The sequence below is a fragment of the Labeo rohita genome, unplaced genomic scaffold (assembly GCF_022985175.1).
Source record: "Labeo rohita strain BAU-BD-2019 unplaced genomic scaffold, IGBB_LRoh.1.0 scaffold_71, whole genome shotgun sequence".
Taxonomy (NCBI): domain Eukaryota; kingdom Metazoa; phylum Chordata; class Actinopteri; order Cypriniformes; family Cyprinidae; genus Labeo; species Labeo rohita.
Genome location: NW_026129645.1, coordinates 536,286 through 555,393, shown reverse-complemented (window position 1 = coordinate 555,393; position 19,108 = coordinate 536,286). Strand labels below are relative to the sequence as shown.

At 34.8% G+C, this 19,108-nt stretch overlaps 1 protein-coding gene and 1 long non-coding RNA gene across 2 annotated transcripts; one reads left to right on the top strand and one right to left on the bottom strand.

The window, feature by feature from the left end:
* The first annotated feature begins 605 nt into the window (after window positions 1–605).
* LOC127161663 (uncharacterized) lies at window positions 606–3,159 on the top strand. The gene is made up of 3 exons (XM_051104387.1): window positions 606–611; window positions 706–1,123; window positions 1,308–3,159. The coding sequence occupies exons 1-3, from the start codon at window positions 606–608 to the stop codon at window positions 1,613–1,615; spliced, it is 732 nt and encodes a 243-aa protein (XP_050960344.1). The 3' UTR covers window positions 1,616–3,159.
* A 9,337-nt stretch (window positions 3,160–12,496) lies between these two features.
* On the bottom strand, window positions 12,497–13,186 carry LOC127161675 (uncharacterized). The gene is made up of 3 exons (XR_007827139.1): window positions 13,053–13,186; window positions 12,765–12,860; window positions 12,497–12,590 (listed from the first exon to the last, which is right to left on the bottom strand). It is a non-coding gene; the product is annotated as an uncharacterized LOC127161675 (long non-coding RNA).
* Between the last annotated feature and the right edge of the window lie 5,922 nt (window positions 13,187–19,108).

The following is a 19,108-nucleotide window of genomic DNA, read 5'->3' as shown; positions in this document are numbered from 1 at the left end:
TCCTTGAGTCAAGCCACTCTTGAACAACAGACAGCGTCAGAAGCGTCTCGCCTGGGCTAAAAACAAAAAGGACTGGACTGCTGCTGAGTGGTCCAAAGTTATGGTCTTAAGTAATATTCTAATTTTCTGAGATACTGAATTTGGGATTTTCATTAGTTGTCAGTTATAATCATCAAAATTAAAAGAAATAAACACTTGAAATATATCAGTCTGTGTGGAATGAATGTATACATTATACAAGTTTCACTTCTTGAATGGAATTAGTGAAAAAAATCAACTTTTTGAAGATATTCTAATTATATGACCAGCACCTGTATAGTACTGTATATACAGCAAGAGTTAGATGCTATAGATCAGGGGTGCTCAACCCTGCTCCTGCTCCTGGAGGTGCTCACGTGTCGAGCAGAAACAAACCACATCCGATCTGTAATGTCTGTCCAGTGCTGGAAAGCTTTTCCAATATTAACACGTGTTCAGTATTCGTCTGATCGTAACCCCTCTTTATCCAGTGATATTCCTCTGACCATTTTCTCTATTGTAATGACACTTTCAGCTGTCATTCTTAATACTAATCTCATGCTTGCTCAAACTCTCTTCTTCCCATCATGAAAGTAAATGCCCATTATTGCTGATTGGCTACAAGAGTGTGATGGCAATCAGTTGATCTTAATTGTTTGTTTGAGTGTTGATTTTATTTATCAGTAGTATTTATCAGAAGCCACTTACTGCACTTACTTTAAAAGAGAAATTCATGGCACATACTTTGTTTTTAAAGCTAAACTTTCTATCATTTCAGTGTCTCTGCAGGTCACAGTAGAGGGTGTCATTGGTGGCTCTGTTGTCCTGCCATGTTCTTCAACTGAACATGATTTTAAACTTCAAGAGGTTGATGTGAGCTGGAGACACAATGGCAGCAAACGTGTGTGTGATTTAACTCCACACAGTAATTTACTAGAGACACACGACCAACGATACAAAAACAGAACTGTAACTTTCCCTGAGGAGTATGATCGAAGAAATTTCTCCATCAAACTCACCGGTCTCACTTACGCTGATGCAGGAAAATACATCTGTCTCATCACACCCTCGGATGAACAAGAGACTGTGCTGCTGATCATCAACGGTGTGTGAAATTAGCTGTAGTGTGCAATGTTTTTAATCTAAAGCTGTACAGTAAATAGACTAAATAACCTGATACCATATTAGTTCACTAGTGATGTTTCAGTCTGCTGTATAAAAATTATATTGATCTGTTGTCTTTATCACAATGCAGTAATGTTGTTTTCTTTCTGACTTTTTTATTGCAGAAACAACAGAAAAAGTAAGAAAAACCACTGATCAAGAAAACCAACAAGAAACCAGACCAGACAGTGTTGGGAATTCATGGCATTTGATCCTGGTTGGCACTCTATTATCCATACTGTTTATACTTTTCATTGTAATTAGCTTTAGACAAAAGATCTCAAGCTGCTGTATGTCAGGTGAACACAGCGTGGGTTCAGACGCTCTTGAGGATGTGAGCTGTGACCAACATTATAAATTAGTAACTGCAGATGATGAAATGAACACAGAACTGACACATGTGCAGCTTTACATACGGACAGTATCTGCATGAGCTTTTTCACTAAACAAGAGGAGGAAGTTGGTTCTTTTATTGTTGCTGCCGCAGTAAATGTGTTACTGTATTTTCCTCATGTGCACACTGTAATGCTACATAGCAGTCTAGAGTGACTTTGTCATATTTAATTTCAGACAAATTCAAGCAGATTCCCCAAATATTCAGCATTTCTAAAAATTATTGTCAGCATGTAGAGTACTCTGCTCTGGGAAACTGCATACTTCCACCATTTGCCTGTGTGTGTATCTGTGAATTGTAGAAAGAAGGTCAGGCTATAACCAGTGTTGGGAAGGTTACTTTGGAAATGTAATAGGTTACAGATAACAAGTTACCCTATTTAAAAAGTAGTAAGTAGTGTAATTTTTCAATTACTTTACTAAAGTAATGTAACTGATTACATTTGATTACCTTTTGATTACTTTTCTAAATTTCTAATGCTTTTGACTGTTAATTATTTTTAAAACATGCAAACCATGGGTTAACGTACAGTATACTCAACAATGACTGACTCAACTCTGACTTTCAAGACTTTCAAAATCCTTCATCACTTGTATTAAGATTACAATAGTTTAATTTTAAAGCTCAGTTACCACAAAATCACACTTACTTTGAGATCATTCTGATGTTAAATAAAGATTTAAAACCATAACAAGAAATGAAGAGTTCAGATACAAAACCAGCTAAATCCATCTGACGTCTTTCTTGAAAAAATGCATTTTTATCAGGCTCAGATGTATAGGTTTCTATGTAAGTACTGGTACTTCTGATTGGGCTGAGGCTGGAATTTACCGAGTAAAAATATTTGATGGACGTATTTTATGTGTCAGGAGCATTCACTCAGAATCATTATCTCATTTTTGACCGCGATGGCTTTTAGCTGGTTTTGCATCTGAACTCTTTATATATATGTATATGTGTATGTATATGTGTATATATATATGTGTGTATATGTGTGTGTGTGTGTGTGTGTGTGTGTATATATATATGTGTGTATATGTGTGTGTGTGTGTGTGTGTGTATATATATATATATATAACTTTACAATTGGTTTGGTTCTTATGGTTGATATATAACTTTTGTCTGTAGATCAGTATCATGAATGTGTTTCTCCAACTGTTCTGTTTTTCCAGCAGCAAAAACTAAGAATAAAACAGAGAATTCAGATTCACTATTTACTAACGGTATATTATTTTTTCTTAAATGGTAAAAATATATACAGTATTAAAATAAACCTCAACCAAATAAAAACTAAGAACAGCATTATAATGGTGTTTTTACACTAATTCATATTTAACTTGATAATTTTTAGAATAAGAATAATAACTTACAGATCACAACAATGATCAGAAGTCCATTCATCAGAGCAGATATGATGATAATAATCCTCCATTGTGTTTGATTCTGATTAATAATCTCCACCGCTGTGTGATTGTGACACTCAGTTGATTGAACTGATTCTGTAATGAAAGTGTTCATAGTCTGTTACTGTCAGTTTGTTACTGTCTGAAGACTAATATACAACACAGGCCTATTAATTTCTGAAATGATCAATAAAAGGAATAAATATGACAATGTGTATGAACAACTTGTAGTAATGAATAAAAAACAAAAAGTAAATAATCACACGGATTATGAAGGAGTAGATGAACTCACCATTGAAGTATATTCTGGTGCTGTTGCTGAGTTTTGGAGGTGTTTCTGTGTTCATACAGTAATAAACTCCTAATTCATCAACAGTCACATTATTTATTATCAGACGATGTTTGAGCTGCACTGAATATTTCTTTCTGAATGTTTTATTAGGGTAAAAAGGTGATGTTGTGGTTGACAGTGATCGTAGAATCAGTGTTGGAGGATCTGCTGTTTTCAGTAAAATCCAATGAACTTCATTTTCATCAAGATCACAGTTTATGGTCACATTTGATCCAAAATCAGTTAGTAGATCTGACACTGCAGCTTGACAACACATTAATACATCTATTAAAAAATGAACAAACATCATGATTAAGACTACCTGCTTTAAAACACTGTGAATCTATAATGTATAACAATTTATGATAAAAGTAAATGTATTCATAACATATCACATACTCACAGAGCTGAAGCTGAAGGATCTTCATGTTGTTGTATAAATATGTTGTTGAATAAAACATAAAACCCTGTTCAATACACTGCAGCTCTGAAGCAAAGACAGGAGAAAAAAAAAAAAAAATCTCCCACATCGATCACAGAAAGTTTGCTGTGACCACACTGCACACAGCACCTAATGCCGTCACCATCTTAAGAACATTTTATTGTGTTTTTAAAGCCATTGTTTTCCAGTCATATTTAATCTCAATAACCAAAATTAGCACAATTAACAAAACAAACAAAACAGACAAACTGCAATGCTGCTGTTTCGGTTTCTATTAGTTTAAGACTGAGATATATAAATGTATTGGCTCTTAGTTCAAGGTTAAACCTCTATTCTAAACAAAGTTGAAAACATTAGCTGTGAAGTTACCAAGTGTCCAACCAATGGAACAAATATTTGGTTTTGGTTTAGCACTTCAGTTGAGTTTAACCGCACTGTGTTGCCTATAGAGTTTTTAAAATGTCATGTTTGTGTGACGCAGACTCGGAAATGTCTGAATCATGATCCATTTTCAGCTTTATTTGAGCACAAAGACGAATGAAACACCAAAGAGAATGGTAACAGTGTGACAGTCAATAACAGACACAGAACCCAAAATACTATTTAGAAAACAACCAATGGTCAGGGAGTGAACAATCATACAACAGAAAAAAAAAAAAAAAAAAAAACAATCCAAGAAAAAAAAAAAAGACATAAACAATAGAAACCTCTCAACATAACCAGCTAAGCCAAGAAAAAGACTTCACCAAGAGTAGGGTATATGTTCACAGCTTAAATGCTCTACAAATGGCTTACAGGTGCTGTGTGATCAGGCAAGGCATTGTGGGAATTGTAGTTAATAGAATAAAAGTCAATATACAGAAGGGGACCCTCTGGTGGCCATCAGAGGCCGCTTCAGAGTCTGTGTGAGTAACATTTTGATAATATTTAAGCAAATCATCGGTCTAGCAGGTTTGTGCAGACATTTCACCCATAGAACATGAATGAGTCAATAACATTAGAACATAAAAAAGAAAAAAGAAATAAAAAATACTCTCAATTTTTTTTCTTCAGTGAATTTATGCCAGGTGGAAACATGCAAATTCTTACTTAAATGAATTAAGAAATATTCACTGATATGATAATATTAACAAAGCTTGATAACAGAAGGACCAATTCCAATTTTCTTTTCAATTTTCTTTTTTTTTTTCAAAATATGTGCACATATGGAAGACTTTACTGTTTTAAAGACTTTACTGTAGTGAAAAGTGAAGTGTGATAACTAATGTCCCAAATATGAATATTTTTGGGATATATATATATATATATATATATATATATACCTGCACATGATATTTAATAACATGTTATAGAGTTACACATGTGCTGTTTGCTTGCTGAATGTTTTCCACATCAGTGAGCTGAAAGAGCAACAAGGAAACAATATTAACATTCAGCTGCAGTTGATTCAAATCAATTCAAACAAAATGTTACTTTATTTTGTTATAAGATAACAGGTCAGCTAGAATTTTCAATAATTAAAACTTACTGTAATTACATTTAGCCATAAATAAATAAATAAAGATATTCATTCACTGACCTTACAATTGCTGCACTTGGTTTGGTTCTTATGGTTGATATGTAACTCTTGTCTGCAGATCAGTATTATGAATGTGTTTGTCCAGCCGCTTTTTTTTTCCAGCAAGAAAAACTAAGAATGAATTAGAGAATTCAGTTTAAATATTTACGGTTATGTGTATATATATATATATATATATATATATATATATATATATATATATAAATATTTTATTTTATTTTTTCTTTTTTTTACTAAAAACTTCACCTGTCGATGGAGAAGAGCATTATGATATTTTCACACTACTGTGTATTTAATTTGATAATTTTATAAAACTCACTGGTCATCACAATGAGCAGAAGTCCAATCATCAGAGCAGATATGATAATAATGATCTGCCATTGTGTTTGATTCTGATCAATAAACTTCACCACTGTATGACTGTGACACTCAGTTAGTTGAGCTGATTCTGTAATGAAAGTGTTCACAGTTACAGTAACATCTGTCAGTCTCCATGAAGCACAATGACTGCAGGTTAATATCTACAACACAGACCTATTCATCTCTGTCTGAAACAACAAATAAGAGGAATCACTTTAATGAAGTGTATAAAAAAACTCAAGTAATGAATAACAAATAATAGAAAGGAAAATAAACACATTGAACAAATGAACTCACCGGTGAAGTATATTCTGGTGCTGTTGCTGAGTTTTGGAGGTGTTTCTGTGTTCATACAGTAATAAACTCCTAATTCATCAACAGTCACATTATTTATAACCAGACGATGTTTAAACTGCACTGGATATTTCTTTCTGAATCTTTTATTATGGTAAAAAGGTGGTGTTGGTGTTGAGAATGATCGTAGAATCACTGTTGGAGGATCTGCTGTTTTCAGTAAAATCCAATAAACATCATTTTCATCAAGATCACAGTTTATGATCACATTTGATCCCAGATCAGTCAGTAGATCTGACACTGCATACTGACAACAGATTAATACATCTATAAAATAAAAAAAATATATAGATAAACATTAATCATAATTAAAATTACCACAGCGAAGCATTAAAGCAATTATTGTTCCAAGTTTATGAAGCTTGTAAATATATTGATGTTATATAATAAACTCACAGAACTGAAGCTGAATGATCTTCATGTTGTTGACGTGATTAAAACACACTTTCTCATCCACACAGCAGTTAAAATGACATCACTGCAGCTCTGAAAAAAAGACAAGAAGAAAGAAAAACATATCAAACAGAGGAAGTCAAGTTTGTTCTGACACACAGTTTTTCTACACCCCCCATCAGAATGTGCTACCACCTCAGTAAATGAGCTCAAAGTCATAATTAAGGTGGAGAATTAATGACCACAGAAAGTCAGGAGGCCAGGTTAATGCATCATCTGATGGATGCTCCTTTTTACAGGGGCTCGTTTAATGCTTCATCACAAAGCTGCTCCTTTTTACAGTCCTAACATCAGGGGGAAAAAAAATATCTTGGTACTTCCAAGCTTTATAATGGCATGGGTGAGTGTTTCTCTTCATCAGTCAAAAACAAGTCCAATAAAGTGCATCCATCCATAATAAAAAAAAAAGTGCCTCACATCCCTGGTGAAAAAACCAGCATATGCTGGTAGGTATGTTTTGATGCTGGTTTAAGCTGGTCCTTTGCTGGTTTTTGCTGGTCATGTTGCTGGTCAAGGACCAGCAAGAACCAGCAAAGGACCAGCTTAAACCAGCATCAAAACCTGCCTAATCAGCATATGCTGGATTTTTCACCAGGGTGGCACAACGCATACATCCTACGTCTGTGTACAACCAGTTGGTGCAAGCTAGATTAAAGTGATTATTTTAAATATCGATATATTTATATATCAGATATTTTATAATCTAGAGAGCAGGTTTGTGAATAATAATAATAAAAAGGAAAACTAATCCATGTGTCTAACAGCTCTACTGTTGCGGCGTCGTGTCATGGAAAAAATAAGGCAATATGATCTAAAATAACGGTCGCCTTAAAAACTCACCCTGGGAGCTCAGCTAGAATATTTTAAACTCACGTGTGAAAGGGTTAATACCAACTGTACATTCTGTTTAGAGAACACTGAATATGGAGGGCCAAATTACTCAAAATTAAATAATTAAATAAATGTTGAAATATATAAATAAATTGTTAAATGCATAATTTAATTGTTGAAAGCATTTACTATTTATTTATTAATTTATTAAAATATTTATTAAAATATTTATTTATTTATTTATGCATTTATTTATTGCCTCCACATTTAATTTTGAGGTTTGCTGTTGTCCGCACGTCACTCAACAATAGTGGGCGTCACCTTTCCAGTTCAACTTCTTTGGTCTTTCTAATTTAAGGGCCTTTTTCTTGTTATTCGCATCACGAAATGAGCATGGTACAGTAAAAGATCTGTCGTTGACTCTTGCGGATGAAGTGATATGGCATCTGATGCACAGAAGCCATTGGCACATGCCACTATGCTCAGTGGCACAAGTGCTGACACTTCAGGTTTTCACTGACATGTATCAGCAGAGAGTGGCATGGTGTGAAGATTTAACAACTGCTTTGACAGTTGCAATCAAAGCAATATAAACTTGTGTGAAGGGGCTTTACATGTACCTAAAAATGTGTAGATACAGACAAAACAAACTGCTATTCTGCTGTTTCTATTTGAGTCAAAGAAAACTGTGAGAACGGAGATGCATAAACATTTTTAAGGTAGATAGAATTAAAATGAATTCAAAGCTTTTTTTTGTTTTATATTTTATAGTACCTACAGTGATAAAATATCAGTTCACATTTACCTTATTGTGTTTACAATTGGTTTGGATCTTGAGGATCTAATTATGCACTTTTATATGCACTAACTTTAGTCAACAAGTAAAATTGACCATGACATTTTCACCTTACCTTATTCCAGAAAAGTCATTCTCCCAGCGCTGAATGGAGTTCTCATGTGCATGAATGCTGGGATGTGCAAAATCAGCACCCTGATAAAGAGGTTGACTGCCACAAAGTATTTTATGTATTATGAAAATACAAAATACTGATCTTAAATTTAAATACAAAATACATTTGATTTTTTTCCCCAAAGTCTTTAAAATACTATATACAAAATAGTATTTTGTATTTTAAATACATGTGTCTGAAAAACTGCCCATCCCTGTGCTCACTAAACACAAGAAAAAAAAAAATGGTAACACTTTATTTTAAGGTGTCCTTGTTACACGTTACATGTACTTAATATTATCATAACAATTATTATGTATAATTACATGCAAGTAACCTTAAACCAAACCTTAATCCTAACTCTAACCATATGCTAGAGTAAGTACATGTAGTTAATTAATATTTCTCAGTACTTAAATGTATAATGACACTGTATCAAGGACACCTTAAAATAAAGTGTAACCAAAAATAATAAATGAAAAGTGCTGTTTGAGTTCAGATCTATTATTACCCACTAAACACACTAGACATAATGAGTAGGTGTCTTTATCTTTAGCATTAACACATTTTTATCATCTGCACAACTTTGTCAATTTACATGTTTTCTGTGATCTGTGAAACTACAAATGTCTTGTAATATTCAATATAACAGACATAAAATGCACTGCTAGTTAATTTTCTCATACACAAACCATTAACACAGCCTCTCTCTGAATCTTTTAATAGTGTGTTTAAACTCACTGTTTTGCAGTACAAAAAATGAAATATTGTCTGAAACTTAACATAAAACATGAATGTATATTAAGTTCATGAAACATGAATCAAACAGAAAAATCCACATTTTTGCTATGTATAAAAGATTGCTGCACGTATTGTGTATTTCCTGTCTCATTACTCTGGCTCCATTCACACTGCAGTTGTTTTTCAGATCTGATATTTAGGACTGGCTGACAGTGCAAAGTCAACAGGACAGCTAGTCGTGCAAACAGAGGGCGGAGCCTGTGCTTATTACAGCTGAAATGCAAGCAAATGCAAAATTTCTGATAAAAATGAAGAAAGATGATTGTCACTTTAAGGCCAAATTTGTCACAAAGGCAATGAGTGAATTAATGGTGAGTGATATATTAGAGCTGTAAATACCCTTTATTTTGTTGGCAGGAAGCACTTAATTTAGCAATTAATTAATCTTTTAGTATTTCTGTTGCTGTGTTTTTGAAGGCAGTTTTTAAAAGCTGTGTAAGTTTCTTTTTGTATTTAAGTGTTATTTTTTTTTTTTTTTTTTTTTTTTTTTTGATTGAAGCAAATATTAGTAAACATTTCATATTCAAGATAATGCTTTTTTTTTGCAATAAGTGTACAGCATTAAAAAAAAACGATTTGTGTGGATTGCGAGTGAAGTTGCAGGTAGCAGAGAGTGCAGGTGGCGACTGCGAGTGACACTGTAATTTAGTTTCTTTTTTCTTGTCTTCACCACCTGTCTACTGTTGTAAAATGTTGAGAGATTTGATTAAAAAAATTCTAAATATATAAAATAAAGTAAAAAATAAAATAGACTGCAAATTACGTCACTTCCGGAAGTGCAGGTGTCTGAGAGTGCAGGTGCAGGTGTCTGCAGCCAGACCCTATTGTGGAATGTGGTAGAGAAATAAATGGGTGTGTGAAATCTTGAATCTTGACTGATCACTATCAGAACATGTTATACAGCATTAAATTAATTTAAATTGCTGGGCAAAGTCTTCGACAGTGTCACCGAAGAGGCTGGCCTGGGAGACAGGAGCGTCAAGAAAGCGTACTTTGTCGACGTCGGCCATCTGCGCCAGGTTCAGCCAGAGACGGTGCTCCTGGACTACCATGGTAGACATCACCTGACCAAGGGACCGCACCCTGACCTTGGTCGCCTTGAGGGCGAAGTTGGTCGCCGTACACAGCTCCTGCATTAACCCCTTGTCAGGCCTACCCTCGTGCAGCTGTTTCAACGCAGCCTGGCCTACAGCACTGTAAGTCTTCGCAGCGAGAGCCGACAAAAGCTTACATGCTTTGGACGGAAGACAATTCCTCCAGGTGGCGGCATTTTGCGGGCACCCCCCACTGCCCCGTCGTCGAGGGTAGTGAGAAGGGAAGAGCCCGAACGGCACCTTGCGCACATCCAGCCCGATAATCTTAGCTGCCCAGAGGAGCATGGCCACCAGTTCGGCATCGGCCTCCGATTGAGCAGCCGCAGAAAGCTACCACATCCAGAAGCACACGATCTGAAAGACATATTGAATGATAAGGCTCTTGACAACTGTGTAAGTTGAGAAATTAGAACCGCGGCACTTTCGGTGCACTCGGGACGGTACATTCGCTGGAGAAGCAAAAGAGAAGCAGCCGGATGTTCAGAGACTTCTCCCATAGCCGAAGCGCAACAGCCAGAATCTTCGGATAGGCTCGGAATCAGTGATAGGCTCCGAAGCAGAAAATCTGAATGAGTGGTTGCATGCCGCCATCTTATATAAATTCCACTCGCCAAATTTCACTGGCTTTTTCTTCTAAGATCGGAGGTGATTGGACTCCCAAGGGAGACCCCAAATACGTCAGTATTGACGTAACATCGTAGAGTACGACTGAAGGGGAACTTTAGTATCAAGTATAAAGTTTCTTTTATGTCTATGTTGTCTAAAACATACTTTACATTAAATATTGACTATACATTAAATATGCATATACACAAACAATAAGCTGGATGTTCCAAAAAACTGTTTTTATGATTAAATATTAGTTTATTATATATTATAGATATTACATAAGATCTGATATTACAGCAGGGAAAATAAGTATTTGACACATCAGCATTTTTATCAGTAAGGGCATTTCTAAGTGGGCTATTGACACAAAATTTCCACCAGGTGTTGCCATCAAGCCAAATATTGAATTCATACAAAGAAATCAGAACATTTAAGTATACAAGTTGAGTCATAATAAATAAAGTGAAACGACACAGGGAATAAGTATTGAACACACTTTATTTAATACTTTGTAAAAAGCCTTGGTTGGTGATTACAGCTTCTAGACACCTCTTGTATGGAGAGACCAGTCGTCTGCTTTGCTCAGGAGTGATTCTGGCCCATTCTTCCACACAAACAGTCTTTAAATCTTGAAGGTTCCTTGGGCCTCTTTTATGAATCTTCAGTTCTCTCCATAGATTTTCTATGGGATTTAGGTCAGGTGACTGACTGGGCCATTCAAGCAATTAGTTTGTTTTTTTTTTGAAACCACTTCATTGTTTCCTTGGCCTTGTGTTTGGGATCATTGTCTTGTTGAAATGTCCACCCTCTTTTCATTTTCATATTTCTGGTAGATGGCAGTAGATTTTTATCCAGAATGTCCCGGTACATTTCTCTATTCATCCTGCCTTCAATAATATAATAATATGAAGTCTGCCAGTAACCCTTGCTGAAAAGCAGCCCCAAACCATGATGCTTCCACCCCCAAACTTAACTGTTGCTATGGTGTTCTTGGGGTGGTGGGCAGTGCCATTTCTTCTCCAAACATGGTGTGTAGAATGACTGCCAAAAAGTTCAATTTTGCTTTCATCTGACCATACCATAGTCTCTCAATAATCCACAGGCTTCTCCAAATGTTGTTTCGCAAACTTTAACCTAGCCTCAACATGCTTTTTGTTCAGCAATGGAGTCTTGCGTGGTGAGCGTGCATGGATGCCATGGCGGTTCAGTGCATTGCTTATAGTTTTCTTTGAAACAACAGTTTAATTAGGACTAAAGCAGCTGATATCAATTAGTACTGATAGGGGGCAGGGTTTCTCTCTCAATACTGACAGATTTCAGGTGATCTCCTGGCTTTCTATGCCATTTTACACCTTGTTATCTTCATGTGTTCAATACTTATTCCCTGTGTCATTTCACTTTATCTATTATGACTCAACTTGTATACTTAAATGTTCTGATTTCTTTGTATGAATTCAATATGAAATTTTGTTCAATAGCCCACTTAGAAAAATAAAAATGCTGAAAAAAATTTCCCCGCTGTATGTTAGAATAGCATGAGAACATTCTTTTTTTTCTCATAAGATTTTTTTTTTTCCTTTTAAGAAACAGCATGATTCAAAATTTTATATAATAGTAATAATAAGCCACTATTCTTACTGTTTACTGTTAAATGGTCTAGCAGCCTTTGACTTTTTTCAGTTTATTTATTGTTACATACAAAAACATTTGAAAGGCAGTCACATCATATCTAAAAACATGTTATATAATCACATACAAATGCTGCTGACTTGATGACTATTCTTGTAGAAAAGTCCACCACTGCGTACTGAAAGAGCAATGAGGAAAACAATTAGCATTTCAGCTGCACTTAACCTAAAGTTAATCTGAACAAAAGTTTACTGTAGTTTGTTGTAATAATAGAAGTAAAAACCGTCAGTATTCCTCAATAATTATCATAAACAATGGTTTTATTTTTTTTAATTAAGGTAAACATATTTACCTTATTGTACTTGTAATGACTGATATGTAACTTGTGTTTGCAGATCAGCATTATGAACATGTTTTTCCATTCGTTCTGCATTCCCAACAGCAAAAACTAAGAATTAAACAGAGAATCATTCTTTTTTAAATATATACCAAGAGATATGTCATAATAATAGTCAAAAGACTTAGTAATGAGAAACATCTTCATCTGCTTACTGCACAAGAACATCATATTGATATTTTCACAGACAGCACAGCTAGTGTATATTTAATTTGTTAATGTAATTTTTCATTAAGAGCTCACCAATCACCACAATGACCAGAATTCCGTTCATCAGAGCAGATATGATAATAATAATCTGCCACTGTTTCTGATTATTACAGTCCACCTCTGTATGATTGTGACACTCAGTTTGTTGAGTTGATTCTGTAATGAAAATGTTCATGGTCTGTTACTGTCAGTCTTTTACTGGAGCACAATGACAATGTCACAGTTTTGTAGAACTGATAACTTTCCACACTCTTTGTGGAGTGACCAATGAGGGGCCTTATATTTAATAATAATAATAATAATAATAATAATAATAATAACTAGCAGTAAATAATAATAAAAATAATAAAATAATAATAATAAACAATCACACTAATTATCAGAATGATTTAACTTACAAGAGTAAATGTACTCACCAGTAATGTATAGTCTGGTGCTATTGCTGAGTTTTGGAGGTATTTCTGTGTTCATACAGTAATAAACTCCTAATTCATCAACAGTCACATGATTTATAACCAGACGATGTTTAGACCGCACTGAATATTTCTTTCTGAATGTTTTATTAAGGTAAAAAGGTGATTTTGCTGTTGAAAATGATCGTAGAATCACCGTTGGAGGATCTGGTGTTTTCAGCAAAATCCAATAAACCTCATTTTCATCAAGATCACAGTTTATGATTACATTTGATCCCAAATCAGTTAGTAGATCTGACACTGCAGCTTGACTACAGATTAATAGCACTGTGTGAAGAATTAAAAATAAATTAATAAATAATAATAATAATAATAATAACTATAAAAGATTCAAGTTTGTAAAGTTTGTGAATGTATGGTAAAAATATTCATAATATTTAAACTCACAGAGCTGAAGCTGAATGACTTTCATCTTGTTTTCTTGATCACTTAACTATAAATTCTGGTTTTGTCCACACTGCATGTGCGATGAAGTCACTGCAGAAAAAGACAAGAAAGAAATACATAAGAAGAAGAGGAAGTCAAGTTTGACCGCATTGTACACTTTTTTTTTTTTTTTTTTTTTTTTTTACACACAATGATCCATGACCCCAATAACAAAGGGCCTCAACACTTCAGTAAATGTGTTTGATGGAAGATTTCCAAATGGTCTCATTGCCTTAACCTGCATCATTGTCTCTGAAAAAATGAATGAATGCTTAAATAATTGTGCCTCATAAAGGCATGGTGTTCATCTAGGCTAGTAGAGCAAGAGATTTGTTTTTACTGTCCAAGATTTCCTTCAACCAGAGGTGGAATGATTTTGGGTCCCTAGTCAAAGTCTAGGTATGGGGCCCCAACACACCAACTTTATTTTGCTCTCTCTCTCTCTCTCTCTCTCTCTCTCTCACAGTTTGGAGTTTATTTACCCCTTTACAACCTATCTATGGGATAGTGTAAATTTAGTAAATTATTAGTCAACCTGATGTTGTTCTAAATATGTTTTATCTTATGTTTGCAAACTGAAAATGCAATCCTTTTTTTTTTTTTTTTTTTTTTTTTTTTTTTTTTACCAAAAATCTACAGTCATTGCAGTCCTATGTACCTTCATACAAGTGCACCAGCATGCACAGGAAAAGCACACAGGTAAATTATTTTGAGAAATCAAGATGAACAATGATGTGAAACACAAGGCCTATAAACCTAAACAGTTTTTGTATACTTTCTTCTCTGAGTAAACATCTTTGTTCTGAGTCAGTTGGACAGTTGTCATGTTAACAAAATGTATTGTAATCTATAAGCTACCTAACTTAGTTATTCTGTGTGGAAATTATTAAAATATATTAATTTACAGACAAGTTAAAACTAAACATTTAATAATTTTGATATTTGCAATCATTTTATTTCATTCATATGATAATCAACATGTGCTTATAGACCATGTATTTATGCACTATGCATTTGTATATAAAATTCTATTTTGTCAAATTTAAAACCTTAAGGGCTGCGTGTTTTTTTTATTATTCCAGAATATATAAATTTAAAACCATTTTTTTATTATTAGATCACTTACTGTGAAATACATTTTCTCTCAGGTGCATCACTAGTGTAAGCATCATGGTGAATACTTCTACATCACTCTAGTCCATAGCAACAATATTTTCTGTTTTTGTTTGTTTGTTTGTTTTGTTTTTGTTTTTGTGTTTTTTGTAAAAAGTGTATATAGCCACTAGTGATCCAAGGTATGTAGTAGTGTAAGTAGGTCTATATTTTTTCCTGCACAACAATAAATTAATATCTGATAACTCAATAAGTACAATTAACTTTCATTCCTCAGTGTGACATTGTTTGATAGATAATGATAATGTGATGTTTCACTTATAATCTTGTTGGCATTTGTCTGTCTCAGAAGACAATGGTAACGTCTTACGTGGATGGCCGGGTGTGTGTGCGTCACTGACCTGGGGAACACATGGCACCAGGATGCACTATGGGAAGAAGGCAAGCTGGTGGAGGCAGTGTGATGCTTTGGGCAATGTTCTGCTGGGAAACCTTGGGTCCTGCCATCCATATGGATGTTCCTTTGACACGACCACCTACCTAAGCATTGTTGTGGAGCTTGTGCACCATTTCATGGAACTGGTATTCCCTGGTGGCTGTGGCCCCTTTCAGCAGGATAATGCGCTCTGCCACAAAGCAAAAATGATCCAGGAATGGTTTGAGGAGCACAACGAGTTTGAGGTGTTGACTTGGCCTCCAAATTCTCTGGATCTAAATTCAACTGAGCATCTATGGGATGTGCTGAACAAACATGTCTGATCCATAAAGGCCCCACTTTGCAACTCACAGGACTTGAATGATCTTCTGCATACAGCTTGGGTCGCTAAAGACCCGAATGTGTATGATTGGTGAGACATCCATGCATTTAAGGGTTAACAGCATGGAAAACAATGCTTAATGCAATTTCTGAATGGATTATATATAGTCTATAAAACATTCAAAGAGTAAATAAACCTTTGACGTTCTCCAGAGGCTAAATGCAAATATGCATTGGAGTCCCCGGGGCTCTAAATGGCCTCTTAACTTGCTTAAGTTAAGTCAGTTAGATCCGCCCCTGCCAGTAACCACAGGTCTGCCTCAAACTAGGTTGTGGCTAGAAGAAATACAACTCCGACCAGAAACTAACAATGAAATTTAATTTTCTACCTATTAGATTGTGTTTTATTAACGTTTACACCTACCCCCTACAATAATGCAAAAATAGTAAGTATTGTTGTACTTGTCACAGTGTGACAAAAATTATGCTGTATTGATGTGTGCATGCCCAGTAGCCACAGCTGTCCCCCTTCTAGCCTTAATCCTCAAACTGTTCATCTATGCTGCCTCACCCACATCATTTCCAAAACAATGTTTTTCTGTGACAGACTTGCACTTTTATGCCTCAGCTGAAGGCTGTTAATTAAGAGTGTGTATTATCTTTTATAATGTTAAAGATATGAATGTGGCAGTAAACTGAGATTGTGAATCTATGAATGAATGGACTGCAGAGAAATATCCATTAAAGTCTTGTTACAAGCTGCTTGTAGTATGATTCTATAAAGAACAAATTTTAGAGGACTGTATGAAAAAACCAGTTGAACAAACCAAACAAACTTGGGTTCAGTGGATTAGATTGGGTTAGATTGAGTTCAGAGATTGGGTTGAGTGGTCCAGTCTTTACACATTGTCTGTAAACCCTAAACCTACCCATCAGAACTAAGTGCCTCACCCAAACCCTAAACCTAACCTTTACCCAATTATAACCTGGACCTTAAAATCAAGTCTTCACCCTCAAACAGGCCTTTAAAGAGGTCTCAGAAAGTAAGGACCGGCCAAAATGTTCTCACTTTACAAAATTGCCCTCACTCCGAGAGTCTAAGGGTGTTTTCACACCTGCCTCATTTAGTTCAGTTGAATTGCACTAGAGATCGTTTTCCCTCTTGGTGCGGTTCACTTGGGCAGGTGTGAACGTAGCAATCGCACTCGAGTGTGCACCAAAAGCGGACCAAAGAAGTGTCCTTGAAGAGGTGGAGTGGTTCGGTTGTAGTGAGAAAGCAATCCGATCCAATGGACCAACGAACCAGGCTTCAAACACTGTATAATGGGTAATTACAGTTCCATGAACAGCAGCTTTGTTGTTTTGCTAATACCACTTAAAATGAACCTGTGTCTGTCTGCGCCATTCAAAATCAAAGCGCGCTTTTTCATTATATAATGCCGTCTTATTGCTCTGTTTGTAGTAGTAGGTGTGTTTTAAAAATGTTTTCCTGACGAATCCTGGACTCCTGCTCAAATTTATAAATTAATATAATGATACCCAAAAAGGTGTTGTAAAGGTGTTGTTCCATTCAGATGACAGCTGAGCGGAATCCCGGAAAAAAATGTGGAACTTTGACCAATGAGAGGACAGTTTACTCGAGCGTGACTTGTATTAACACATTTGGTCCATTTAGAAACTTTGCTGTGTGAAAGTGAACCGCATCATGAATAAAAAGCAACATTGTAATAATTTTAACCCCTGTTTCGGAACAAAGCAAACGATCTACAAATGTGAAAGCACCCTAAAACTCAAACCGGCCCTCACAAAGATAGCTGTATACACAGTGTTGGGAAGAATACTTTGGAAATGTTATTATAGATTATACTGTAAAAAACAATTTGTTGAGACAACTTAAAATAATTTGTTACCTGGCTGCCTTACAATTTTAAATTCAGTCAACTCAAAAAAAGTTAATTCAGCTTGAAATGTTAAATTCTACTAAGTGACAACTTAGATATTTGAGTTGATTCAACTTAAAATTTTAAGGCAGCTGGGTTACTTTCTCATCTGTTAAGTTTAGCAAAAACAAATATCTAAGTTGTTCCTTAGTACAACTTAACATTTCAAGTTGACTAAACTTATTTGAGTTGGCTGAACCTAAAATTTTAAGGCAGCAGGGTAACAAATTATTTTAAGCTGACTCAACAAACTGTGTATTTTATTTTTTACAGTGTACAAGTTACTCTATTTAAAATGTAATAAGTAGTGTAACTTTTCAGTTACTTCATTAATGTAATTTATTACATTTGATTACTTTTTGATTACTTTTCTAAATTTCTAATATTTTCAACTGTTCATCATTTTGAAACATTTACACCAGGCAGAGTTAACCTTACAGTAGCACTTAACACTGATTACCGTCAGACCTTAATCACTTGAATTAAGATTATAGTAATTAGCGGATTATATACATCTTTATTTTGTGATAAACAGTTGGCCGGATGTACATTATCCTGCTTAATACACAGCTGCTTGCCACAAAAGTAAATAATTAGACACGAAACACTGATCTGAGTTGAAACATTTGAATGCAAAGCTTCCATGAGGAAATCAGTTGCTAGCAAGTGGCAAGTTCAAACTAGACATTTAAGGGATACAGTGCATTCATACCACTTTTATTATTACACATTTCATCACATAAATAATTAAGTACTAGTACTTACAGAACTAGTTTGTTAGTTATCTTATAATCTATTACAGTGTACAAAACAAAATGGCAGCAGCTGCGTTTGTATGAAAAAACAGAGCGAGTCCATGATACCAGGATGACAGAATTAAGAAATACACATAATACTGAATTGAGGTTTATTTTTTATTAGCTAACCAAGTTGCCCGGATGAGTCTGTGTTATTAGCTTTTACCAGTTGTTATCGGGAAATAACACACGTTGGAATGTCATGACTGACCAATCAGAATCAAGCATTCCACAGAGCACAGCCACCACAAATTCAGACTTAACACCTCTTACTGATTTCACTTTCAGATCATTCTGAGGTTAAATACAGATTATAACAAGAAAGAGTTTAATAGCTATGATACTGGTTTTGAAATCAAATGTTTGCATAGTTATGACAGGAAACACTGGCATCTAACAATGCCTTGGAAAAAACATAATTAATCTTAAAAAAATAAAGTATATGCATAAACTCAAATAGGAAATAAAACAGTTATCAAATAAGCATGTGTCCTGTTCTGTCTCCTAAACTCCTGAAACATTGGTGTCTCATTTTAGAGCAGTCAGTGAAATTTATGAAAGAAAGTAAATTAAATCTGTATGT